This window comes from Ursus arctos, unplaced genomic scaffold (genome assembly GCF_023065955.2).
Source record: "Ursus arctos isolate Adak ecotype North America unplaced genomic scaffold, UrsArc2.0 scaffold_39, whole genome shotgun sequence".
Classification (NCBI taxonomy): domain Eukaryota; kingdom Metazoa; phylum Chordata; class Mammalia; order Carnivora; family Ursidae; genus Ursus; species Ursus arctos.
Genome location: NW_026623055.1, coordinates 1396096 through 1424089, shown reverse-complemented (window position 1 = coordinate 1424089; position 27994 = coordinate 1396096). Strand labels below are relative to the sequence as shown.

Genomic DNA, 27994 nt, shown 5'->3' with positions numbered 1-27994 from the left:
TTCTAGGGCTCTTTTTTGACATTTCATGTTCATTGGCCTTCTGAGTGAGTTGGGAAGCCATTGGAGTTCTATAAGCAAAAAACTGCCTGCCAGTTTTTTTACATATTTTAACAGGCGCACTGGGGACGCTATGGGGAAATATGACAAAAGAAGTATGAGGTGGAAAACTTCTGCAATGATCCAGGGAGAGAACGTGGTGTTTTCAAACGTCATCCAGGGAGAGAATAAGATGCCTGTAGTCATGATCTAGGGAGAGAACATGGTGTCTTGGATCAGGGAGGGGGCAGTAGAGGTAGACGAGGGTTGTCGGGATTCTGGATATCTTTGGAAAACAGAGCAGGCAAGGTTGGCTCATTGACTGGCTGTGGGGTATGGGGGAAAGATTGGCAAAGGATGTCTCCAAAGTTTGTGAACTGAGTGACTAGGAGTGTTTACTCAGAAAAGGAACACTGCAGGAGGGGTAAGTTGTTTTTTGTTTGTTTGTTTTTAGGGGACTGAAAAGATCTAAATTTTAGATATCCCAGAGGGTACACCTGGGAGTAGGGGGAGGCTAGTGAGATGCCTAGGGTACGGAAATGCAGGAGGCAGGTGCTCTGAGATGCTGAACCTGTGCCTCTTTGAATCTTGCCCTTAAATATTGTGCCCTAATCCCTCACTTGCCTCACCCTAATCATGGCCCCAGAAGAGGGCATGTTGAGCTTGCAATTGCTAGAGACCTGGGGGGCTGGAGAGGTAACTCTAGGACTATCCTGTCACCTACATAGTTGGACCCTGTTTCCTCAGGTGGAAAATAAGGAACTTGCTAAGAGTCATCTCAGCATTTCAGGGGAGGATTAAATAAGGTAATGATTTTGGTTTTTGAAATAAATACTATTGGTTTTACTCAGATGCTAATTTACAAAAAGAAAGCACTGGAAGTTGAAGGGACCTCTTCAAGCAAAAACCAGTTTGAAAATGGCAGGTCTTTCCTTGTCATGTGAGGAAAGACAAGTGCCAGAACCACCAGAGAACAACACAGAATCCAAACACAGGAACAGGGAAAATGAAGATGCTGAGCTGATTTTCACAGGGGTAGCGCATGTAAATGAAGATGCAGAAATTCTCTTTATCAGAGCTATTTCAAATTCAAAACCAGTCATTTCAAACCTTTTGAGCAGAGTGACCCTGGAATGATATTCTGAAAGAAAAAAAGGCTACTGGAGTCAAGATCCTGCTTGTGCATTGTAGCCTGCAAACCTCGTGACCCATCGGGACTCAGTGGCCACCCCAATGCGAATGGAAAGTGATAGATCCTCCTATTATTTTTGAGCCCTCATCTAAACCTGATTATACAATGAGCTCACCACAAGTCATGCCTCACAGTACCTCAGATTTGCTGCTTGGAGCTGTACTTTCTTTAGGAGGCAAGGGTGGAAGTCCTCGAAATTCAGAGCAACTTCCCACTTCCAATATAAACAGTGGAAATCCCAAAAGACCTAAACTCAGTGATGGAATCCCAAGAGGACATTCCTCAGCTGTGGTCATTTCTCTCCTACAGGGAGCATGAGCACAACCTCAAAGGTATCCCATCCTCATTAACCCATGTTCAGAATGGAGCATTATTTTCTTGGGCTTAGGCAAATGACTGGACACATTTCAATCTTATGGATCTAGACACAAAAAATAAATTCAAAAGGCTGGAAAAAACAGACTTTTTGAGTCTAGCAAGTCAAAACCAGACTGTTGATCCTAAGAAAGAAAATCCGATCATGTTACTTCATGACTTTTACTATGGGCAGCGTAAAGGAGACAGGCAGCCAAAACAGAAGACTCACACAACCTTTAAATGCCTCAGCTGTTTGAAAGTTCTAAAGAATGTCAAGTTTATGAGCCATGTGAGGAGCCATTTGGAACTTGAGAAGCAGAAGGGTGACAGCTGGGAAATCCACACCACCTGCCAGCACTGCCACCCCGGACTTCCCACTCCCTTCCAGCCGCAATGTCACATTGGAAGTGTACACACTAGCCAGGAGCCCTCCGCTGTCGTTAAAGTTTGCGAATTTTCATTCAAAATGGACCACGTTTTCTTATAGCATGAGAAGGACAATCATAAGCCTGGCAAAATGCCGTGTGTGCCAGGTTTGCAATTACAGATTGTCAGCTTTTGCTGATGTGGAAACACATTCCAGAACATGCCCTGAAAACACTAAGACTTTGCTTTGTCCATTCTGTCTCAACATTTTCAGAGCTGTCAGAGTCTACATGAATCATTGTTGGAGGCACCAGAACAAGAGCCTTTCAGTGTTCCGAATGCCGGCTACGCTTTTTGACTTCAAAGGAGAAGACAGAGCAGGAAACCAAGAAGCATCGAGCTTGTAAAAAGCCAAAGTAATTGGAAGGGTTGCCTCCTGAAACAGAGGTTATGATTCAAACTGCAGTTCAACTAAGTTCAAGAGGTGCAGCATCGACTATTGTGAGCAACACTGATCTCTAGTTGTCACCTGTAAAATCTAAAAAGAGGATTGCCATGAACTCTAGGTATTCCAGTTGTTACCACGGCTAGCATCAAAGCTCAAGTTATGTTCTACCCACCTCTAGGGATACTGAAAGGCAGAACTGAGGCTAGGTCATCTGTACATCATGGCTGTAGAATGATAATAGTCAGTGATAGGTTTTACGGTGACAATTCTTCAGGTCCCTACTGTCAAGAAGTAGCTTAGAAGGCTTCCTCGTGCTCCTTCCCAGTCAACCTGTCCCTGAAAAGTAAACACTATTCTGACATCTACTACCATAGATTTTGTTTTTCTGTTTTTTAGCTTTAAGTAAATGGGATCACACAACAGATTTTTGTCTTTGTTTTTCTTTAAATAAGTGGGATGCATGCATTCTTGCTGTATGCAGGCTTAGGACGTTCTTTTTCATTGCTAGGTAGAATCTCATTGAATGAATGTGGTAGAGTTTTATATGTCCATTTTACTCCTGATGGACTTTGAGGCTGATTCTTTTGCTATTTCGAATAAAGCTGCAGTGAGTTCGTGCATGTCTTTTGGTAGACATATGTAGTCACTTCTCTAGAATATATGTATACTAATGAGACGTTCCAGAACTACATCGATTTAGTTTTTAGAGCAGATTCTGCCAAACACTTTGTCAGAGTGATTGAAATAATTTACATTTCCACCAACAATATTGAGAATTCCAGTGCAGCAGATACAATACTTGGTACTGTCAGTCCTTTCCATTAGTGCTGTTCTCTTGAAGTTGTAGTGCTATGACGTTGTTTTCATCTGCATTTCCCTGATGAGTAATGAATGGAGAATATTTTTTTATATGATCATTGGCCACTTGACTACCATCCTCTTCTTTTAAGTTCCTATTCAAGTTTTGCCCCCTCTCTTATTTATTTACTTACTTATTATTTTAGAGAAAGAAAAAGAGAGAGAGAAAGAGGGGGAGTGGGAGGGGCAGAGACAGAGGGAGAATCTCAAGCTGACTCTGCACTGAGCGCAGGACCCTGAGATCATGACCTTGAGCTGAAACCAAGAGTCAGATGCCCAACTGACTGCACCGCCCTGGTGCCCCTTCTTCTTCTTCTTCTTTTTTTTTTTTTTTTTTTTTTTTTTTTGACTATACTGTCAATTGGGAAGGGCATGGGGCACTGGAAATGTCCCACATCTTGACCTGGATGGTGGTTTCATGGGTGTGTATATGTGCATTAGGGTTGGTGCTTCATGGTGCATCATATTTAAGAAATTATTGTCTACCAAAGATGTAAATATATTCCTTCTAAGTTTTCTTTTTTTTTCTTTCTTTTTTTTTTTAAAGATTTTTTATTTATTTACTCAAACAGAGATAGAGATAGCCAGCGATAGAGGGAACACAAGCAGGGGGAATGGGAGAGGAAGAAGCAGGCTCATAGTGGAGGAGTCTGATGTGGGGCTTGATCCCACAACGCCAGGATCACGCCCTGAGCCGAAGGCAGACGCTTAACCACTGTGCCACCCAGGCGCCCCTCCTTCTAAGTTTTCTAGAAGAAAACTTTACTCTTTAGCCTTTTGCATTTAGAGATTAGCATGTGAATCAGCAGACTGAGTAAGCAAGATAAACCCTCAGCAACATGGGTGAGCATTATCCAATCTAATCCATTGAGAGCCCTAAGAGAACAAAAGTGAAGGAAAAAAAAAATTCCTCTCTCCTTTCTTGAGATGGATCATCCATCTCTTCTGCCTTTGGACATCAGAGCTCCTGGTTCTCAAACCTTCAGACTGAGACTGAATTATGCCACTAGCATTCCTGGTTCTCTATCTTTCAGAAAGCATATGATGAGACTTCTTGGTCTCCACAATTGCATAAACCCCATCTCTCTCTCTTTTCATCCTTGGTTCCGTCTTTCTGGAGAATGCTGACTAATAAAAATATCTGGGAGATTAAGTTCTCCAGCGTTGTTGTTCAAAGTTGTCTTGGCTAGGGGCGCCTGGGTGGCACAGCGGTTAAGCGTCTGCCTTCGGCTCAGGGCGTGATCCCGGTGTTGTGGGATCGAGCCCCACATCAGGCTCCTCCGCTGTGAGCCTGTTTCTTCCTCTCCCACTCCCCCTGCTTGTGTTCCCTCTCTCGCTGGCTGTCTCTATCTCCGTCGAATAAATAAATAAAATCTTTAAAAAAAAAAAAAAAAAAAAAAAAAAAAAACAAAGTTGTCTTGGCTATTCAGGTTCTTTGTTGAATTGAAGTGGTTATAAAGGCCATACTTGTCTTGCTCTTAGACTCATATGCAATAGTTCATCATTAATCATGGTGTTAGCTGTAGGGCTGTTTGTAGCTACCCACTGACTTTGGGGGAATTGAGCTAGAAATCAATAACAGAAAGATAATTGAGGAAAAAAACCCAAAGTTCAAAAATTAAGCAATATAATTAAAAACAGGGCTGGGACTAGGGTGCAGGAGGCCAGGAGCCTAAAGTGCAAAATGCCATTCTTGCACTTTCACAAACCTCTTGCATACTGTTCTCTATGCTCATTATAAGATGGAGCTAAAGCAGTTAGAAGGAATTCATATTTAAACTGCATACATTTGAAAAGAAGAAGGGTTGGGGTGGGCAAAATGGGTGAAGGAGATCCAGACTTTTGAACTTCCAGTTATAAAATAAGCCACGGGGAGGTAATGTGCAGCATGGTGACTATAGTTGATAATACCATATTGCATAGTTGAAAGTTGCTAAGAGAGTAAATCTTAAAAGTTCTCATCATAGGGGCGCCTGGGTGTCTCAGTTGTTAAGCATCTGCCTTCGGCTCAGGGTCCTGGGACTGAGCCCTACATCGGGCTCCACACTTTGCTGGGAGCCTGCTTCTATCTCTCCCACTCCCCCTGCTTGTGTTCCCTCTCTCGCTGGCTGTCTCTCTCTCCGTGTCAAATAAATAAATAGAACCTTAAAAAAAAAGTTCTCATCACAAGAAAAAGAATTTGTAGTTATATTTGGTGATGGATGGATGTTCATCAGACTTATTGTGATCATTTCACAATATATACAAATATTCAAATATCAAATCATAATGTTGTACACCTGAGGCTAATATAATGTTTATGTCAATTGTCCCTCAGTGAAGAAGACGAGGGAAAAGAAGGAGTAGAAAGGTTGGAAAAATAATGATTTAAATCAGTGCTGTCAAGGGTGCCTGGGTGGCTCAGTTGGTTAAGTGTCTGCCTTCAGCTCACGTCATGATCCTGGGGTCCTGGGATCAAGTCCTGCATCGGGCTCCCTGCTCAGTGGACAGTCCCCTTCTCCCTCTCCTTCTGCTGCTCTCTCTCTGTCAAATAAATAAATAAAACCTTAAAAAAAATAAATCAGTTCTGTCAATAGAAGCTTCTGCAGTGATGGAAATGTTCTATATCTGCTCTGTCCAATATGCTACATGTGACTACTGAGCCATTGAAATATAGCTAGTATGACTGAAGTACTGGATTTTTAGTTTATTTACTTTAGATTAATTTAAAATTAGATTTAAAGGCAGGGTAAACAAATTTTCCTTACAAATGAAGTCCAAATAATTTCTGTACTCTCAATAATTTGTGTATCTCATAGACATTCTCCCCTCAATGAGACTACATGTAGCCCCTTAGGGTGGGCTAGATTTAGTGACTTGCCTCCAAGGGCAGAATATGGAAAGGAGAAAAAAGTAACTTTACAGTGCAGAAATCAGTGGTAAGTCATAGTGATAGCATGTATCCCTGGTGGGAAGTGATAAGGACATATCACTTCTGTGGTATAATTCTTTTTTTTTTATTATGGTATGTTAGTCACCATACAGTACATCATTAGTTTTTGATGTAGTGTTCCATGATTTATTGTTTGTGTATAATTCTAAAAACCTATGTCCCCAGTGTAACCATGAGGAAAACATCGAACCCATATTGAGACATTCTGCAAAATATCTGACACTTAAAGACTCCTTAAAATTGTCAAGGTCATGAAAAACAAGTAAAGTTTAACAAACTCATAGACCTAAGTAGGCTAAGGAGGCACTATGACTAAGTGTGGTGCAGTATCCTGTATGGGAATCTGCATCAGAAAAAGGACGTTGGTCAAAAAACTAGTGAAATTTGAATAAATGCCTGGAGCATGGTTAATAGTAACTTAATGAAGGATATTGAAGTAATTTTGAGGCCTAAAGGAGGGCATTTCCCAAATACACATTTTAGACATTGAAAATACTTTCTCTGTATCTATATCCTCTTCATTTTGCCTATGGTATGCTTCACTGAACAGAAATCCTCTAATGCAAAGGATCAAGAATATTTAGACTGTGTGATCTGACCATAATGGAACAAGATGAGAAATTCATAAAGGAATAGCTTTTTAAAATCCCACAGATTTGGAAAATAGGGGCGCCTGGGTGGCACAGCGGTTAAGCGTCTGCCTTCGGCTCAGGGCGTGATCCCAGCGTTGTGGGATCAAGCCCCACATCAGGCTCCTCTGCTATCAGTCTGCTTCTTCCTCTCCCACTCCCCCTGCTTGTGTTCCCTCTCTCGCTGGCTGTCTCTATCTCTGTCAAATGAATAAATAAATAAAATCTTTAAAAAAAATAAAACAAAATCCCACAGATTTGGAAAATAAATACCATATTACTACATAATGCTTGTGTTAAAAAGAGAATCATAGGGAAGACCTACTTGGATTTGAATGATAATGAACATATTATGAAGCAAAAATTGTAGGATACAGTTAAATTGTACTTAAGTAAATGAAGGTAAATTTGTAGCATTACATACAAAAGAAATAACCGGGAGTTTACAAATAAACCACCTAGGCATTTATCTCAAAAAATTATAAAGAGGATAACTTTGTATGGCGACAGATGGTAACTACACTTATCATGGTGATTACTGTGTAATGTATAGAATGTCATATCGCTACACTGTACACCTGAAACTAATATAACATGTCAACTACAATTAAAGAAAATTATATTGTAAAGAGGAACAACAGAACCTATAGAGATAATAAGATAGTAAAGAGTGGAAAATATAAATGAACTAGAGATGAAAATCACATTATAGATTAACAAACCCAAAAGCTGTCCTCTTCTTTTTTTTTCTTTTCAAAACATTACTAAAATAGACAGACTTCTGGAAGTAATAGCAATTAAGAAAATTTGTAAAGGGCCAGATATAAATATTTTAGACTTTTGAAAATGATTTCTGGCAATTAACCAACTGCTGTTTTAAGAGGAAAGCAGCCATAGACAATACCTAAAGGAATGGGTGTGTCTGTATTCCAATAAAACTTTAGTTATGGACCCTGAAATTTAAATTTTACATAATTTTCATGTTACAAAATAATGTTCTCTTTGTGGCTTTTGCCAGACATTAGCAAATGTAAAGTTCATTCTGCAAACTATACAAAAATAAGTGCCAGGTTATTTTTATATAGCTTGACCAGATGCAACATCAAGAGTATGGGCATCAAGACCCAGGTGTGTGGTCAAGTTCTCTTAAACATGGGGCCAGCAGCTGGTACTTTTATGAAAAAGGGATAAACTCCAGGTCGGCAAAAGTATCCCCTGATGGACTGGGGATACTTGAACCCCGGTCAGCTCTGCAACCTTCACCTTCCAAGACTCTTCAAGGGACTGTGGGTCATTGCTGCGGCCCTCACCCCTCTCAGCCTGACCCCGCGCCCACGGATCGCCACCAGGGGCGCCAGAGCGCGCGCAGGCGCCGGACTGGCCTCGCCGCCAATCAGGTCGCAGAGCCCAGAGCCGCGCCGGCCTGGGGCCCGCACCTGGCAGCCAATCACAGATCTCAGCGGGCGCGCGTGCGGAGGCGGCGGCGTCGGCGGCGCCTGGGGCCTGAGGAGGCGTAGTCCCCTCGGGCTTCGCCTGGGGAGCGCCTTGGGGCGGTGCGCCTCCGGCCGCTTAGGGACTGCTGCGGACGGGGCCGGTAAGGACGGGGGCGTGGCGCGGCCCCAGTGCTCCCAGAGGGGCGAGGGGAGGGATTGCGCGGCCGTAGCCCCGCGGGCCACACCGCTCCTGGTCTCGCTCCACCCGAGCGGCCTGTGCCTGTTGCTGAGGCCTCCGAAGGGAGTGTCGGGTAAGCGGCCCCCGGCGGGTCCTGAGACCCCCTCAAGTACACCCCCTTCCCCGATCTCAGCGGGAGCCTTTCGGGCAGCGTCCCCTCCCCCACCCTGGCGGGCCGCCCCACCCCCAAGCCTGGGCCCAGCCTGGGCCTCCTGGAGAAGGGGCCTGCCCTGGCTCCTAATACCTTCCCCTCCCCCGGCCCGCTGGGGTCTCTTGTTAAACTGAAGGCGTTTAAATGTCCCCAGCCTGCCTCCTCCCTGTTCAGGACGTCTGTTGGCCCAGAGCCTTTAAGGCAACTCAGGCGTTTGTAAATTCATTTATTTGCTCCCTGTCCCCTACCTCAGCGCCTTGTTCATTTTTCTAGTTTGCTGTATCTCTGCCTGGACTCTATTTCAGACTCTTCCACCCTCATGACGTCCTCCTGACAGCCAGGACCCAGGGTGGTTTCCAGGCTTTGGGTTTGGGCAGTTGGCAGGCAGGGTGTTTTCTTTACTGAGCGAGGGTAGACGGGAGGAACAGGTGTGGGGGAAAGGAATCCAGCTCTCTTCTGGTAAAGTGTGAGATGCTTGATGAACGCCCAGATGGCAATATCAGGTAGGCAGTGTGATACAAAATATCCCTGTAACGTGTAAGTAACCCTCATCCTCCTCTATGGTTGCCTCAAGGATGTGACCTTCTCCTGCCTGGAATATCTCAAGTTCTTAGAAGTTTCAGTGCACACCTGAGGTAAGATGAGAGGTCTTTATAAGGACCGAGACGGTATCATTTTTCTTCAGTTTTCTCTTATTTTCTCCTGTATTAAAATACGACTATTTAGACAGTGTTTTCTGATTGTGTATGGCCTGAATATGTCTGATGAATTCAAGCCAATCACTGATTTCGGTGATTCCGGAGGTCTCTATATTGCTTCCTTAAAAACAGGGAGGGAGGGTGGCATTCTTTCACCTGCTCTCTTGAAAGGAAAAAGAAAATAAGAGGGTCATAGATTTTAAGCTATGTAAAACTGATTTCTTTTACAATGGTAGTAGGAGGCTAAAATGGGCTGATACACATACCTAAGAATTCAGCTAATGTATTAAAGTGGTTCATTCAGAATAAATGTGTATTGCTTAGACATGATTGCATAGGGTTAGTTTGTTCGTTTCTACAACCATTTCCTGACGGCTTTATTTCATGAAGTAATTGAATGTGACTGGATAGGGGAGGCCATATGAATTCATTTCATGCCAGTAGGCAAAACAATAAGAATGTTGTATGCCCAGTGACTTGTGTATGTAGCGCAGTGAGACCCATTACATAGTTATCTATTGCTGCGTAACACATTGTCTCAAACTTAATGACCTAAGAAATGTTTATTTCATTGTCATACTCTAGGATCTAGGACTGGCTTAGCTAGGTGATTCTGTCTCGGGGTATTTTATGAGGTTTAGTGAAGCTTTTGGCTGGATTGGCAGTCTCTGAAGACTTGAGTTTTGTTGGATGATCAATCTCTGAGCTTGTTCATTTGACCATTAGCACGGTTCTCAGTTCTTTACTCTGTGGGCCTCTCCATGGCGCTGCTCCTGTCATGGCAGCTGGCTTCCCTCAGAGTGAGTGATTCAAGAGAGAGCTTGCTCCCAAGATGAAATGCAGAGTCTTTTTCAGAAGTTACATACCATTACTTCTGTATTTGCTTAGTCACATAGGCTAACCCTATGATAGTGTGGGAGAGGACGACACAAGAGTGTGAATACTAGGAAGCAGGATTCATTTGGGGCCATCTTGGAGACTGACTAGCACACCCATTTATCCACCATTCCTGCTCTTCTCTATATTGTTCTATTATTATGAGTGAATTATTTGGCTCCAGGCTAAGGGCAAAACTTCCCCTTGTGTACTAAATCCAAGAAGTTTTTGTTTATTCAGGAATATTGTTCAAGCAAGTCTCCTCTTTGTCCTGGATTAAGTTTTCAGTTTCTCTGGATCATTCTCATCAGCAAACAGACTGATTGTATTGTCACCTGTCATTAAAAATCCATCTTTTAATTGCACGTCCCCCTTCTGCTTATTTTATTTCGTATTTGCTTTTGTTAGAGGAAAATTTCTCCAGAGTTGTCCATATTTGCTTCCTCCAGTTCTCCCATACTCCTTTAAATCCACTCTTGTCAAGATCACCAGTGAATTCCACAGTGCTTAACCCAGTGGTCAATTGTTACTCATTTCTTTTTAAGATCTTATTTATTTATGTGAGAGAAAGAGAGAGCGCAAGCACCGAGGGAGCATGAGAGCGAGAAGCGGACTCCCTGCTGAGCAGGGAGGCCATTGCGGCACTTGATCCCAGGACCCCAAGATCATGACCTGAGCCGAGGGAAGATGCTTAACCAACTGAGCCACCCAGGTGTCCTGAATTGTTAGTTATTAATTTATGTGACCTATTGCAGCATTTATCAGAGTAATTCATTTTCTCTTCCCTGAAGATAATTTTTCATTTGGATTACAACATGCTTTTTCTCTATTCTCCTTCTCTATTCTCTTTTCTCTATTACTGCCTGCCCCCCCCCCCCCCCCCCCCCCCCCCCCGCTTTGGCTCTGAGTAACTCTTCCTTCTTCATATCCTTTTCTGGTTTCTTCTCACGTTCCTGACCTCTAACCAATGGAACGCCCCAGGATTTGGATATCAGACCTCTTTCCCTATATGACCTCATCCAGTCTTGTGTTTTAAATAACATTACATGCCAAAGACTCCAAAATTTACGTACTTAGCCCAGGTCGTTCCCTGAGCACTGGTCTCATGTTTATTTGCTCAGCATCACCCCTTATATGTGTCATCCTCTTCTTCACATCCCAAATCCAATCTGTCAACAAATCTTGTGGACCTTCAAGGTTTTGATCTAAAATTTGACCACTTCTCAGTATCCCTGTCTTGTATTATAATAATCTTTTGTCCGTATTATTTCAGTAGCATCTTAACTTGCCTTCCTGCTTTGAGTTATTACCTTCTAAAGTCTTATTTCTTCACACAGCAGCCAGAGTGATCCTTTTGAAATGAAAGGTCATATCACTTCTCACTCAAAATTCCCAGTGACCAATATATCATACTCAGAGTAAAAACCAAACAACTTAGAATCGACTGCATTAACATACTACAACAAAATCATTCTTTGATCTCCTTTCCAGTTTCTCTCCTTTTCCATTGGCTTGCCTATGTTAGCCTTTTGACCAGTCCTTAAATTTGGTAAGCATGCTTCAGTCTCGGAGCCTTTGTATTTGTTCTTCCTTCTGCTGGAGAATTCTTCCCCAGATCTCCATAACCATGCCATACAAGTATCAGCCTGCCTCCATACTACCTGGCTCATTTCCTCCTTTATTTTCTCTATAGCATTTATAACCATTTGAAATTTTATATATATATATATATATATATATATATATATATATATATATACACACACACACACACACACACACATATAATAATATAAGATATTTTGTATGTTTTATATTATTTATGTATTGAAATATGTAATACGTGATACTATAACATTGTACATAATAACATTGTATGTGTGTATCTCTTTAAATGTATTTTCCAATTACCTCTATTGCAGTGTCACCTCCCTGAAGAAAGGGTCTTTGTTTCAATCACTACTATATCCCCAGTACCTAGACCAGTACCTGGCATATGGTAGGCTCACCAAATACTTCCTAATACTCAAATTCCTCACAAACACCCTCTTGATGCTTCTCCCTGCTCTTTTCTCTGTTAGGGGTTAGGGTTAGGAGACTGTCAAAACTGTACGGTTCTTTATCATTATGCTCCTGTGTCATTTGTTTGTTTCTCAGTCTTTTGTGGAAAGGGATATGTTCTAATTCTACTAATTTAATATGTTTTATAGTTGTAGTTCATCCAAAATAGTGACCATCAGAACATTACCAACCTTATATGTATGAACACCCATAGAACTTCTTATGATCTTTTCATAGAGTAACAATTTCTTCCTAATTTCCTTAAAAGAAAGGAAGGGAGGGAAGGGCGGGAGGGAAGGGAAGGAAGGGAGGGGAGCAAAGAGAGGGAGGGAAGAAGGAAGGGAGGGAGGGAGGGAGGGAGGAAATAAATTCCTGCCTCCTCCTTTTTTTGTACCCAGGAGTTCTAACACAGCATTAATATGTTAGGGTCAATTTGATATGAAAAAAATAATGACTTTCATCTTTTGGTTTCATAACAATTAAAAAATTTGGGTACAAGTTATTTTAAACTATCCTTTGTAAGTTCCTTATACTTGTCAACCACAGGTATTCTTAGGTGCATTCCTTATCTTTCCTTTAAATGTATAAATTAGTCATTTGAGTAACTCTGAATAGTAGAGTTCTGAGAGTTCAGCTTAAGCATTATTATTGTATACATTTGAAAAACAAAATATGGATACTTTGTGGAAGTCTTACCAGGATTTTTTTCGTTGGGAGCTTTCCAATAGCAGGAAGATATATGTTACATAGAGATTCATGACAGGGCACAAATAGTGTGCACAGAATATGCTCTCACCACTTTCACAACTTCAGATTCCTTACAAGTAGGTTGATTAACTTATCACCGAAATCATTTTTTTAATGGGGGAGGGAGAGAGAGAAAATAAGCACACATCCTGCTGAGCACAGAGCCCAACATGGGGCTTGATCTCACAACCCTGAGATCATGACCTGAGCTGAAATCAAGATTCAGACGCTTTACCGACTGAACCACCCAGATGCCCTGAAATCGGCGTATTTTTAAGAGTGAAAAGTGGCACTATTAAAAAATACACAGGGGCAGCAGGTCAAACTGGATTGTCCTGGTCAAATCAGGATATTTAGCAGTCCTAATGATAATTAAGTTGATGTTTCAAGACCTTAGTATCAGAGTGGTGTCCACTCTACAAGAAGATATCCATCCATCCCTAGGAACATATGCCTCCCACTACAAATTTATAAATTGACCATCTGATACTAGTTTAACTCTCTTTGTGGGCTAGATTAGTTTGCATTGTTACCATAATCCTAATCACCTAACTCTTGTTACGTGAATGGAGTCTGTTCAGGGGCTTTGAAAATTTAGTATCAGTTGTTGGGTTGGGGGGAGGGGTCACACCAGCCTATTGCTAGGCATTTTTTTTTCTTTAATTGAGATATAATTCACATACTATACATTTCACTCTGTAGAATGCAAAATTGAATGATTTTTAGTATATTCACAAAATTGCGCAATTTTTACCACTATCTAATTCCCGAACATTTCATTAACCCTAAAACCCTGTATTAGTTTCCTGTGGCTACTATAACAAATTACCACAATCTTGGTGGATTAAAAACAACAAAAATTTATTCCCTCTCAATTCTGGAGGCCAGAAGTTAGAAATCAGTATCACCTGGCCTAAATCAGGGTGTTGGCAGGGCCACGCCATCCGGGAGACTCTAGGGGAGAATGCATTGCTTGCCTCTTCCAGCTGGCATTCCTTGGCTCTGGCCATGTCACTCCAGTCTTATTACAATGCTTTCTCCTACTGTAAGTGTGAATACTTCTGCCTCTCTTCCTGAGGATACTTATGATGGCATTTTGGGCCCATTTATATAATCCAGGATAATCTCCCCATCTCAGGATTCTTAATCACATCTGCAAAGACCCTTTTCCCAAATCAGGTAACATATGTATGTTTCAGGGAGTAGGATCTAATATTTTTTGAGGTCATTATTCATCCTACTACATTTCCTCATTCTTCCCCCCACCCCACCCCAGCCCATGGCAGCCACTAATTTATTTCTGTCTCTGTGGATTTGCCTATTGTAGACATTTTATACAAGAGAAATCATATAATATGTGGCCTTTTTGTGTCTGGCTTTATTCACTTAGCATCTTTTCAGGGTTCATCCATGTCATGCATATACAGCAGTAGTTTCCTTGTTTTCATGGCTGAATAATGTTCCATTGTATGGCTATACCACAGTTTATCCATTCATCAGTTAATGGGCATTTGGATTGTTTGCACTTTGTGGCAATTATGAATAATGCTGCTATGAACATTGTTGAGCAAATTTTTACATGGACTTATGTTTTCAACTTTTTGGGATATGTACCTAGGAGTGAAATTGCTGGATCATATACCTCTACATTTAGTTTTTGAGGAGCTGCCAAACTGTTTTCCACAGAGGCTGACCATTTTACAACAGTTGCACTAGCAATATGAGGATTCTGATTTCTCCACATTCTCTGGAACACTTTTTACCGTTACTCTTTTTGATTATAGTCAGCCCAGTGGATGCAAAGTGGTATCTCGTTGTGATTTTGATTTATATTTCCCTAATAACTAATGGTGTTGAGCAGCATTTCTTGTGCTTATTGTTTTGTATTATTTGTGTATCTTCTTTGGAGAAATGTCTATTCAAATTTTTTGCTCATTTTTTTTTGCGGTAAAAAATAGATAACATAAATTTTACCATCTTAGCCATTTTAGTGTTAAATGTATTAACATTGTTTTAAAATAGATCTCTAGAACTTCTCATTTTACAAAATTGAAACTCTGTATCCATTCCATTAAACAACAAAGTCCCTTTTTCCCTCTCTCCCTCCACCCTGGTATCCACCATTCTACTTTTTGTTTCTTTTCTGTTGCTTTGACTACTTTAGATACTTTGTATAAGTGTAATTAATATAGTATTTGTCTTTTTTGTGACTGGCTTTTTAAATTTAGCATAACGCATCCTCAGGATTCATGGATGTTGTAGTATGTGACAGGACTTCCTTCGTATACCTGGATATATCCCAATGTATGTGTATATATACATTTTAAAAATTCATTCATCAGTTGATGAACATTTGGGCTGCTTCCACCTTTTAGTTACCAGAATAGTGCTGCTGTGAACACGGGTGTGCAAGTATCTCTTTGAAATCCTATTTTCATTTCTTTTGGATATATACCCAGAAGTGGGATTGCTAGATCATATGGTAGTTCAGTTTTTAATGTTTTGGGGAGCCTCTGTTGCTTTGCATAGCAGTTACACCATTTTACATTCCAACCACAGCACCTAGGGATTCTAATTTCTTCACATCCTTACCAGCAGTTGTTATTTTCTGGTGTATTTATTTATTTTTATATATTTTGATAGTAGCCATCCTAAGGGGTGTGAGTGATATATCATTGTGGTTTTGATTCATAATTCTCTGATTACTATCATGTTGAACATCTTTTCATATACTTGGCCATTTGTTCTATCATTTTTGGAGAAATATTTTTTATTTAATAATAATATTTTTTATTATATTATATTAGTCACCATACAGTACATCCCTAGTTTTTGATGTAAAGTTCCATGATTCATTACTTGCGTATAACACCCAGTGCACCATGCAATACGTGCCCTCCTTACTACCCATCACCAGCCTATCCCATCCCCACCCCCACGCCCACCCCAAAGCCCTCAGTTTGCTTCCCAGAGTCCATAGGCCTTTGGAGAAATTTCTATTTAATTCCCTTGCCCATTTTTTTTTTTAAGTTTTTATTTAAGCGATCTCTCCACCCAACATGGGGCTCGAACTCACGACCGTGAGATCAAGAGTCACATGCTCTTCAGACTGAGCCAGACATCCCCCTTAAATAGGGGTGTCTTTTTATTCTTCTGATATAAGAGGTCTTTATGTATTGTGGATAAACGTCCCTTATCACATATATGATTTACAAATATCTTCTCCCATTCCATGGGTTGTCCTTTTACTTTCATGATGGTATCCTTTGAAGGACAAAGTTTTTAATTTGATGAAGTCCTTCTTTATTAAATTTATTTAAATTTGATTAATTAACATATAGTGTATTACTGGTTTCAGAGATAGAGTTCAGTGATTTATCAGTCTTATATAAATATATATATATATATATTATATATAATGCTCATTACATCCAGTGCCCTCCTTAATGCCTATCACTCAGTTACCCCATCCCCCACTCCCCTCCCCTCCAGCAACCCTCAGTTTGTTTCCTATGATTAAGAGTCTCTTATAGTTTGTCTTCTTCTCTGATTTGGTCTTTTTTTATTTTTCCCTCCCTCCCCCTATGCTTCTCTGTTTTATTTCTTAAATTCCACATATGAGTGAAATTGTATGATAATTGTCATTGATTGACTTATTTCGATTACCATAATACCCTCTAGTTCCATCCATGTCATTGCAAATGGCAAGATTTCATTTTTTGATGGCTGAGTAATATCCCATTGTGTGTGTGTATATATATATATGTGTGTGTGTGTGTGTGTGTGTGTGTGTTTATACAATATATATACAATATATATACACATACACACACACACATATATGTATAGACACACACACACACACCCCACATCTTTGTCCATTCACCTGTTGATGGGCATCTGGGCTCTTTCCATAGTTTGGCTGTTGTGGACATTGCTGCTCTAAACATTGGGGTGCAGGTGCCCCTTCAGATCACTACATTTGTATCTTTGGGGTAAATACCTAGTAGTGCAATTACTGGGTCATAGGGTAGCTCTAATTTCAACTTTTTGAGGAACCTCCATACTTTTTTCCAGAGTTGCTGTACCAGCTTGCATTCCACCAACAGTGTGAGAGGGTTCCCTTTGATGAAATCCTGTTTATTTTTCTTTTGTCATTATTCTTTTGGTACCTTGTCTAAAAAACCATTTACTTCTATTTTTTTAAAAAAAGACTTACAGTTAGCTCTTACATTTAGTTCTACAATTGATTTTGAGGGTTTTTGTTAATATGCTGTGAGCAGGGGTCCAACTTCATTCTTTTGATGTGGAGGATGTTCAGTTGTTCCAGCATTTGTTGAAAAGACTTATCTGTTCCCCACTTAATTATTTTGCTATTCTTATGGAAAATCAATCAACCATTAGTGTATGGGTTTATTTTTGGACTCTGAATTGTATTTTATTGATCTGTGTTTCTGTCTTCATGGTAGTACCACACTCTTGATTACTGTAGCTTTGTAGTAAGTTTTGAAATCAATGTGAGATTTTCATTTCTTCTTTTTCAAGATTGTTTTGGCTGTTCTGAGTCTTTTGCATTTCCATATGAATTTTAATTTCTGTGAAAAAGCCAGCAGGGATTTTGATAGATCAGTATCAGGAATCTTGCCATCTTAACGATATTAAATCTTATCCATGAACATGGGATGTATGAATTTCCTTAGGTCTTTTTTAATTGCCTCAGCAAAGTAGTCAGTATAATTCAGCGTTTTCAGTATGAAAGTCTTACATTTTTTTGGGAAATTTATTCCTAAGTATTTTACCCTTTTTAATGCTAGTGTACATAGAATTGCTTATTTAATTTCATTTTCAGAGTGTTTGTTGCTAGTGTATAGAAATAGAGTTGATGTTTTATATTGATCTTATATTGTTTATAAGTTCTAATACTAATTCCTCAGGATTTTCTGTATACAAAATCATGTCCTCTCCAATATAGTTTTACTTCTTTTTTCCGGTCTGAATGCTTTTTTATTTATTTATTTTTTTCTTGCCTGATTGTCCTGGTTAAACAACCTCGAGTATAATGTTGAATCAGAATGGTAGAAGTGGACATCCTTGTGTTGTTCCTGGTCTTAGAGGAGAAGCTTTCAGTCTTTCTGCCATTAAGTGTAATGCTAGCTGTGGGTCTTTTACAGATGCCCTTTGTCTGAGAAAGTTCCCTTCTCCCAATTGTTGAGTGTGTTCCCCACCCTCCCCCCCGCAGAAGCTAGATTTTGTCCAGTGCTTTTTTTGTGGGCAGATGTGGGATTTTTGGTCCTTTATTCTATTAAAATGGTATAATGTTGATTGATTTTCATATAACGAACCAACTTTGCATTTCTTACATTAATCTCACTGGGTCATGGTGTATAGCCCTTTTTATATGTTATTAAATTGTGTTTGCTAGTATTTTGTTAAGGATTTTTGCCTCTATTCATAAGAGATATTGGTGTTTAGGTTTTTTTGTTTGTTTGTTTTTTGGCGTTGATATCTTTAATTTTGGTATAAATAGTACTGACCTCATAGAATGAGCTGGAAAGTTTTCTCTTCTAATTTTTGAAGAGTTGATGAAAGATTAGTGCTAATTCTTAGATTGTTTTGATAGAATTTACCAAGATAGTCATCTGATCTTGGATTTTTCTTTTGGAGTTTTTTTTTTTTTTTATTACTAACTTCATCTCTTTGCTTGTTTTGGATCTATTCATATTTTCTAGGTTTGTTTTTTCAGAGTCAGTTTGGTAGTTTGTGTCTTTTTAGGAATTTGTCCATTTCATCAGAGTTATCTTATTTTTCAAATAGAATTGTTCATAGTGTTTCCTTAATTTTTTTTTTTTTTAATTAATTTCAGGGAGGCCTGGGTGGCACAGTTGGTTAAGTGTCTGCCTTTGGCTCAGGTCATATCTTGGCATCCTGGGATCCAGCTTGGGTTGGGCTCCCTGCTGCATGCTGCTTCCTCTCCCTCCGCCCCTCCCCCGCTCCTGGCACTCGCGCGCTCTCTCAAATAAATAAAATCTTAAAACACATTTTTAAAAAAAATTCTGTGGTTGGTAGTAATATCCCCTCTTTATTTAAAAAAAATAATGTATTGAGGGCGAAATTTGCATAACATAAATCAGTCATTTTAAAGTGAAAGATTCAGTGGCATTTGGAGCATTGTACATCTGCTGCTTCTATCTAGTTCCAAATATCTCAAACATTCCAAAGTAAAACTCTACCATTAAGCAGTTTCTCTCCATTTCTCCTCTCCCATCCCCTGGCAACTACTAATCTGTGTTTAGATTCTATGGCTTTATCTATTCTGGATATTTCCTGTAGATGAAATCATACAGTACGTGAACTTTTCTATCTGACTTCTTTCACTTTGCATGTTTTTAGGGTTTATTCAGGTTGTAGCAAGTATCAATACTTCATTCCACTTTTTAAAAAGTAAGTTAATTATTTTTATTGAGGTATAATTGGCATATAACATTATATTAGTTTTAGGTATAGGGCATGATGTGGTGTTTGTATAAATTGTGAAATGTTCACAGTAAATATAGTTAACATCTGTCACCATACGTAATTATTTTTTGTCTTATGATAAGAATTTTTAAGATCTACTCTCCTAGCAACTTCAGATATGCAATACAGTATTATTAACTATAGTCACCATGTTGTGCATTACAGCTCCATAACCTATTTATTTTATAACTGGAAGTTTGTACCTTTTGATCCCCTTCATCCACTTTACCCCTCTCCCTTGCCTCTGGCAGTCACCAGTCTATTCTCTCTATGAGCTTATTGTTGTTCTTTACAATTTCATGTATCAGTGAGCTCATGCAGTATTTGCCTTTCTGTTTGACTTATTTCACTTAGCATAATGCCCTCAGGTCCATCATATTGCTAATGGCAAGATTTCATATTTTTTATGGCCGAATAATATTCCATTGTTTGTATATACCACATTTTCTTTATCCACCCATCAGTGGACACTTAGGTTGTTTCTGTATTTTGGCTATTGTAAATAATGCAGCAGTGAACCTGGAGATGCCTTTATTCCCTTTATGGTTGAATAATATTCCAGTGTTTGTATATACCACAATTTGTTTACTCATCCATTGATGGATATTTGTATTATTTTCACCATTAAGTTCTTGTGAATCATGTCTATAAACATGCATGTACTTTACATGTACTTGTCTGAGTACCTGTTTTCAGTTGTATCAGGCAATACCTAGAAGTGGACTTGTGGAGTCATATGATAATTCAGTGTTTAACTTTTTGAGGAACTGCCATAATATTTTCCACAGAAATCCTCTGGTTTTTGCAAGCTTTTGGTTAATTTCTAGGATGAAAAAGCTTGATTTTGACAATTTTTGCTGTTGTTCTCTTTGCTTTTATGAGGGAGGGAATATTTGTAGTTTCTTATTTCAGCATTCACTTTGACCTTACCTTATTGCTGGCATTTAACAAATTAACATTGTCCTTTTTTTTTTTTTTTTTGGTCATCTTTTTTTGTGGTTCTCTGTAGCCCCTCTTTAAATCATTCACCATTCACCTGATACTTCCAAACCCTTTCGAAACACTTGGTCTTAGAGAAAGAACTTCCTTCTGAACTAATAGGCCACTTTTAGGTTGAACTGCCTCCCTGCTCATCTCTACTTTGTGGATTCTTCTAAGATCCTGCTCTTGGGAGGTGAGGAAGGGCAAGGGAGAATGGCTGAAAGTGACTGACCATAGTCATTCTCCTGAGGTTGAGGGTACAGGGTTCTCACATTTGCTGTAATAGTACACTTCAGTGGGTCCCGGACCTGAAGAAAATTGGCTGTTCCTCAAATCTGAACATTTCCTACTTCTTCCCTCAGCCCACTTTCCTTTGTTAAATTTTTGTAACTCCTAGATAATTGTTTTCCTTTCACAAATATTTAAGACTTATGTGCCAGGACTGCTCTAGGATTTGGGAGAAAACAATGAAAAAAACAGACAAAAACAAACAAAACAAACTAAAAAACGAAACAGAACTTTTCCAATGGAAAGAACTGACAGTCCAGTGGAGAAAGAAAGGTATATAATATAATGTTAGGTATATATATATATATATACATAGAATATATATATATATATGTGTGTGTGTGTGTGTGTGTGTGTATAAAATACATTCTTTGGTGATACAGAAGGTGATGTTATGAAATTAGGAAGAATATAATAGAGCAGGGTTATAGGATTGAATGTTGGGTAGGTAGGAGTGTTGTAGTTTTATTTTTTTATTTTTATTTATTTTTTTAAGAATTTATTTATTTATTTGAGAGGGAGAAAGTGAACACACAAGCAGGGGCAGGGGCAGGCAGAGGGAGAAGCAGTCTCCCTCCTGAACAGGGAGCCTGATGCAGGACTCGATCCCAAGATCCCGGGATCATGACCTGAGCCGAAGGCAGACTCTTTTTTTTTTTTTTTAGAAATTTTATTTATTTATTTGACAGAGAGAGAGACAGCAAGAGAGGGAACACAAGCAGGGGGAGTGGGAGAGGGAGAATCAGGCTTCCCCCTGAGCAGGGAGCCCAGTGCAGGGGTCCATCGCAGGACCCCGGGATCATGACCTGAGCCAAAGGCAGACTCGTAAGTGACTGAGACACCCAGTCATCCCAGGAGTGTTGTAATTTTAGATCAGGTGATCAGAGCGAGTATATGGTAAAGGTAAGTTTGGACATGACTTAAAGGAGATAGACGTGTTAGCCGTGCAGATATCTGGGAGATAAGAATTTCAAGCAGAGCCTAAAGGGAACAACAGGGAAGCCACTGTGGCTGGATTGCTGGGCTTCAACATACGAATTTTGGAGGGACACAGTTTGGTCCATAGCATAACTTAAAATATATTCTCTGAAATTGGAGGAGTCATTTAACATGTAGGAATAGTAGAGTGATATAAATTACAGGGTGTTTTAAGATTCCTCTAGTGGGGTATGCAGTTGGTGGTAATTTGAAGGACAGAGAGACAAGACAATTTGGAGCCTAGTGCAGATGTATAAACATGAAGTAACCAGTGGACTCAAACGTAGAAATTGGGGGGAAGAGCTTTAGTAGGAATGGAAATGAAAGGTAGTTAGAATGACTAATGCTCTAAAAAGTTATTTAGAACCACTTACAAGTTTCTGTGAATAATTTGATGGAGGTTGGGGGAGGTTTGAACAGTTTTTATAAAATACGAGATTAGAATTGGATCCAGTGAGACTCTGATCCTTAGAGACTGAGCAATTAATAGCACCATCACCAGAAATGTAGACATGCATTAAGTTAATAACACAGAATAGGGAATAACACAGAACTAGAATTCAGGAATCACGAATTTTAGTGCTAACTCTGTCTCCAGACCTCACATGTAACTTCAGATGAATCATAAATTTTTCTAGGCTTTAAATGTCTATCCTCAGATAATTCTGATGCTTACATTAGTTGTCAAATTAGATTTTATTCTATTTTTAAAAAATTTTTTAACTCTAAGTTTTAAATTATATTCTGATTTTTATGATATCAGGGAGAATATTAATAATTTCAACTTAGGGGGCGCCTGGGTGGCTCAGTCATTAAGCGTCTGCCTTCGGCTCAGGGCGTGATCCCGGCGTTATGGGATCAAGCCCCACATCAGGCTCCCTGCTGGGAGCCCTGCTTGTGTTCCCTCTCTCGCTTGTGTTCCCTCTCTCGCTGGCTGTCTCTCTGTCAAATAAATAAATAAAATCTTTAAAAAAGGATAATAATTTCAACTTAGAATTATTTCTTGAGATGATATTAGAGCATCATGTGGAATTACCTAGAAGACAGTTACTAGAAATGTGGAAGGTGATACTCCGGAGGTTAGATTAGGGTAGAAGTTCTCCCATAGAACATTTTTGATTGCACATGTAGGGGATTTCTACTAGCGTCTCGTAAGTAGAGGTCAGGGATACTGCTACACATCCTAAATGCACGTGACAACCCCCACAACAGAGAGTTATCTGGTCCAGACATGTTAGTGGTGCTTATGTTGGGAAACAGTGGACTAAGTGGCATCATCCTGGAGTTAGATGATTGAAGTTGTTATATAGACAGACCAAACCAATTTCAATGACTCTAAAGAGCAGTGTTTTCAGATGTGCCTTATATATTTTCTTGCATTACATATCTCCTAATTATGTACTTGATCTTAGTTTTAAGAAGGTTGTAAATCACTATTCATGACACACTTGACTGTAGACTTCATGCATTCACCACTTTCTTCTTAGTACTTTGTTAGTGTCATACCAGTGTTGGGCAAGCAAAATATAGTTGCAGAACAAGTGATGAAAATAATAAATAATTTTTCTGCTTATTGTTTCTTTTTTGACTTACTTTGAAGTTGGTACACACATCTCAGGATTAAGTATCTATGTGTTCCAAAATTATATGTTGATGTACTAATTAAATTAATGGGAGGTACATGGCACATATTAGATGCCAGTTTAATTTTTATAGATGGAGTTTGAAAGGTCTACATTGGACTACAATGAGTTCTGACATTAAGTTTTCAGCAACTTGTGAGTTATCCATAGTTTAAAGTACCTACATCTTGCTAGCCCAAAACCAGTGTTTTTCAAACCACGAGTAGTGAGCCATTGTTGAATCATAATTGATTTTGTAGGTCATGACCAATTTAAGAAAAATGAAATAGAAAATATTAGAATAAGCATCCCATGTAGTAAAGCAATTGTTATTTATATGTTTGTGTAGTGAGACTCCATACGCATTTTTTTTTTTTACTATGGGTTGTGATAAAAAATGTTCTTAAAAAGCTAGAAGCTTTCAGTCCTTCATGGGCCTACAGAATATCTGACATGGACAAGGTTCTGAGAGTGAAGCATAGAAAATGTGGAATTAATGGACTACATCTGTTCTACAAATAAAGATTGTTAATGAAAGTCACTATTAATTCATTTAACAAATTCTTTATTTGAGCTCCCTCCCATATTGTGCCAGGCACTGTTCTTTGTGGTTGGGATACAGAAGTCAACAAAAGATAATATCTGTCCTTTGGAGTTTACATTTTACTGGATGTACAGTAGAAAAGAATCAAGATTATAGATAAAGTTTATAATGTGTTAGGTGGTGATAAGGACTTGAAGGTGAGGGGAAGGGAAGAGAGACTGGGAATATGAATTGCAGTTGGTTGGAGTATTTGAGAACCTCTTTGAGAAGACTTGCAATAGAAGTCTGAAGATGGTGAGGATTCAGTCATGCAGGTATCTGGATGATGAGCATTCATATTAGGACAGCAAATACAGGGCCCTAAGCAAGGTAAAGTGTTTAAGGTGTTCAAGAAATAACAAGGCAGTTAGTGTGGTTAGAGTGAGGTGGATAGGGGAGAGTAGTGGGACATAATGCAGGGCAGTACGTAGGCCTGGAAGCATGGTCTTGCAGGCATTGGCGATATTAGAGCACTTGGCCTTTTACTGAGTGAACTACAAAGCCGTTGGAGGGTTTTGAGCTGAGCAATGATATAATCTGATTTGACAGTATTACTTTGCCTGCCATGTGGAAAAGAGACTGAGGTGGGCTGAAGGAGGAAGTTCTGTTGGATTTAAGTTCAGCAGGGAAGTCAGGATTAGAGGGAGAATTTTAGGAGACATCAGTGAATGGACTATAATTAAGGCCTTGAGTTGGGATGAGATTATCAAGAGAGTTTGTTCCCAATTTGCTAGGCACATGCTAAGCACTTGACATTGAATTATGCTGTTTGTTGACAATGAGTAGGTACTCCTACTCTGTTCTATGAATTTGGCACTTTATGAAATTAGTGTGTATGAATCAATTGAGATATGTACATTTACTCTAACATTTTCTTTAATTCAGCTACAAAATAAGGTACCATTGGATTGTTGGTGCTTTTTAAAAAAGAGCTGTTACCTTAAGTGTAAGAAATAAGAACTTTTGCCTTTAAGATAAAACGCATTTAAAAGGTTTGAACTTGCCAAAGAAGATGCAGCTGGTTTGTGGCTGACTTACAATTCCAGCTTAATCTTCTCTGACTCCAGAGCCCATGTGTCTAAACACTGCACAATGGTGCATACCCTTTACGTGTGATTTCACCTAGTGATTAGTTATTAGTTTTTTCCTCTTTTTTTTTAATAGAAGAAATCATAATCAGCTTAAAGCAAAGCTACGATTATAGAGTTGCATAGACAGAATAATTGTAGGCTTTAAGCTGTCATTTATCCTCTGTGAGTTTTAGTGTCCTTATCTTATAAAATAAGGGTGTTTATAACTACCTTAGAGTTTTGGAGAGAATTAAGTAAGATAATGCATTTTTCTGTACTTACTGATGTATAGTGTGTTTGTACTTAGGTGGCAGTTTATATAAAGAAAGCACTGGGACTGGCCACACCTTCAAGAATAAAAAAAAAGAAATTAAAAAATGGAACAGCCATGTATGTTATGTGAAGAAGAACAAGAACCAGAGCCAGAGCCAGAACCAGAACCACAGCAGAACGTAGAATAAACCAAAAAAGTAGATGATGAAGACGCTGAGCTGATCTTTGTTGGGGTGGAGCATGTAAGTGACGACGCTGAGCTGATCTTTGTTGGGGTGACTTCCAATTCAAAACCAGTTGTTTCAAACATTTTGAACAGAGTCACCCCAGGTTCATGTTCAAGGAGAAAAAAGTACGGTCATCTCAGAAAAGGTACTGCTCACAAATTGCAACCTATAAGTCATGTGACCCCTATATCAGAAGCAGTGACTGCCTTGCCAGTTTCTGAATCTGAATCAAGATCAACAGATAGTCCCATTATTATTGAGCCCTTGTGTAAACCTGATTATAAAAATAATTCACCACAAGTCGTGCCTAATAGCTCTTCAGAGTTATGTTCTCCTTTGATTACATTCACAAGTTCATTGCAGCATCCAGCAGGAGCAGCACTTTCTGGAGGAGGTATGAATAAAAGTACTTGCATATCAAAGCAACTTTCCACTGCTGAAGTAAATGACATAAATCCCAAAAGACCTAAACTCAGTGATGGAATCATAGGGGGACATGCTTCAGCTTTGTCCCCTTCAGGTATCTTTCATACAATGACTTCGCAGCAAAGCACACTCTCAAACAGTGTTCATACCTCATTAAGCCATGTTCAGAATGGAGCACCTTTTCCAACAGCTTTGCCAAAGGACAGTGTCCATTTCAAGCCTATAAATCCTGTTAAGGAAAACAGACTAGCAAAAACAGACTTTTTGAGTCTAGCAAGTCAAAACCAGATTGTTGATCCCAAGAAAGGAAGTCTGGTCATATTACTTCGTGACTTTTATTATGGGCAACATAAAGGAGATGGTCAGCCAGAACAGAAGACTCACACAACCTTTAAATGCCTCAGCTGCTTGAAAGTTCTAAAAAATGTCAAGTTTATGAATCATATGAAGCACCATTTGGAACTTGAGAAACAGAGGGGTGACAGCTGGGAAAGCCACACCACCTGCCAGCACTGCCACCGGCAGTTTCCCACTCCCTTCCAGCTGCAGTGTCACATTGAAAGTGTACACACTATCCAGGAGCCTTCTACTGTCTGTAAAATTTGCGAATTGTCATTCAAAACAGACCAGGTCCTCTTGCAGCACATGAAGGACAATCATAAGCCTGGCGAGATGCCCTACGTGTGCCAGGTTTGCAATTACAGATCGTCAGCCTTTGCTGATGTGGAAGCACATTTCAGAAAATGCCATGAAAACACTAAGAATTTGCTCTGTCCATTTTGTCTCAAAATTTTCAAAACTGCAACGCCATACATGTGTCATTATAGGGGACACTGGGAAAAGAGTGTTCATCAGTGTTCGAAATGCCGGCTACAGTTTTTAACTTTCAAGGAGAAAATGGAGCACAAGACCCAGTGTCATCAAATGTTTAAGAAACCTAAGCAGCTAGAGGGATTGCCCCCTGAAACAAAGGTAGTTATTCAAGTGTCACTGGGACCTCTTCAACCAGGATCAGTGGAAGTAGCATCCATTACTGTGAACACGTCTGATTCTGAACCATCACCCTCCAGGTCTAAAAGTAGAATTTCAAAAAAACCTCGTTAATTCTAGTTTCAGTAAATCTAAAACAGGTATTTCAATCAAAGTCAAAAATCCCATAAAAATTTTAAAAAAATACAAACCATACATTATTCATCAGCATCAAAAATAGTGAAACTGAGTCATTTATGAGTTTCTTTTTAAATTCATGAAATACAGTATTGTCTGATCTGAATTTTGAGATATTATTTAAGAATTTGTTACCTGGTTTTCATGTACTGTGTCTGGCTTAACACATAAAAGATGTTTTGTGTATGTATGTGTGTGAGAGAAAAAAGTGGAAACCTATTTATTATTTTGATATTTCATGTTACTTGTAAGTTTGAAAGCTCTCATTTCTGTATATAGAATCTATAGGGTTTTTTTAAGTACTTAATTTTAACTTCAACCTTTTCCATGCCCTGAAGATTTCAATATTAACTCTAGTCAGACTTGAATGGCTTTGTTTTATCATGGTTCCATTTGCTGCTGAGTGCCCAGAAGTGTCTGTCTTGTGTTAGTCTGAATCAATCTGACTCTGAAAGCCTGAGTATGGAGAAGTTGAGGGACGAGGTGTGGCATGAATGGGAACCAGGAACCGGGAGGTTAGTCAGTGGAGAGCAGTGGCTTCTTATTCTGGTTGAGGGCACGCACACACACACACACACACATTCACTCTAGTTTTGGAGCCAAGGAAGATAGAACACTGTCTCAGAGTGTCTTTTCCTAGCACAAGAACATCCAAGGAAGCAAAACCATTAAAATAAAATGCTTGGCATTTTGGCAAGGGACCCCTGCAGACATGAAAAAATTACTGTATCGTTGGTTTCAGATGGAAAAGCAGGGGTAATGAATAGAATGGGGTCTGGTGCCACTGGACCTCCTGTTGAGTGATCCAAAGGAACTCCATTTGTTCCCTTCCCTCTTCCTT

The 27994-nt window shown here is 39.4% G+C and overlaps 1 protein-coding gene and 2 pseudogenes across 1 annotated transcript; all 3 read left to right on the top strand.

Moving 5' to 3' along the window:
* Positions 1-954: 954 nt before the first annotated feature.
* On the top strand, positions 955-2473 carry LOC130542588 (zinc finger protein 280A-like; annotated as a pseudogene).
* Positions 2474-8036: 5563 nt separating this feature from the next.
* LOC130542587 (uncharacterized) lies at positions 8037-12437 on the top strand. The gene is made up of 3 exons (XM_057306481.1): positions 8037-8412; positions 9215-9275; positions 12137-12437. Exons 1-3 carry the CDS (start codon positions 8037-8039, stop codon positions 12300-12302), a joined length of 603 nt encoding a protein of 200 aa, XP_057162464.1. The 3' UTR covers positions 12303-12437.
* Positions 12438-20585: 8148 nt separating this feature from the next.
* LOC125283147 (zinc finger protein 280B-like) lies at positions 20586-27138 on the top strand (annotated as a pseudogene).
* Positions 27139-27994: the final 856 nt, after the last annotated feature.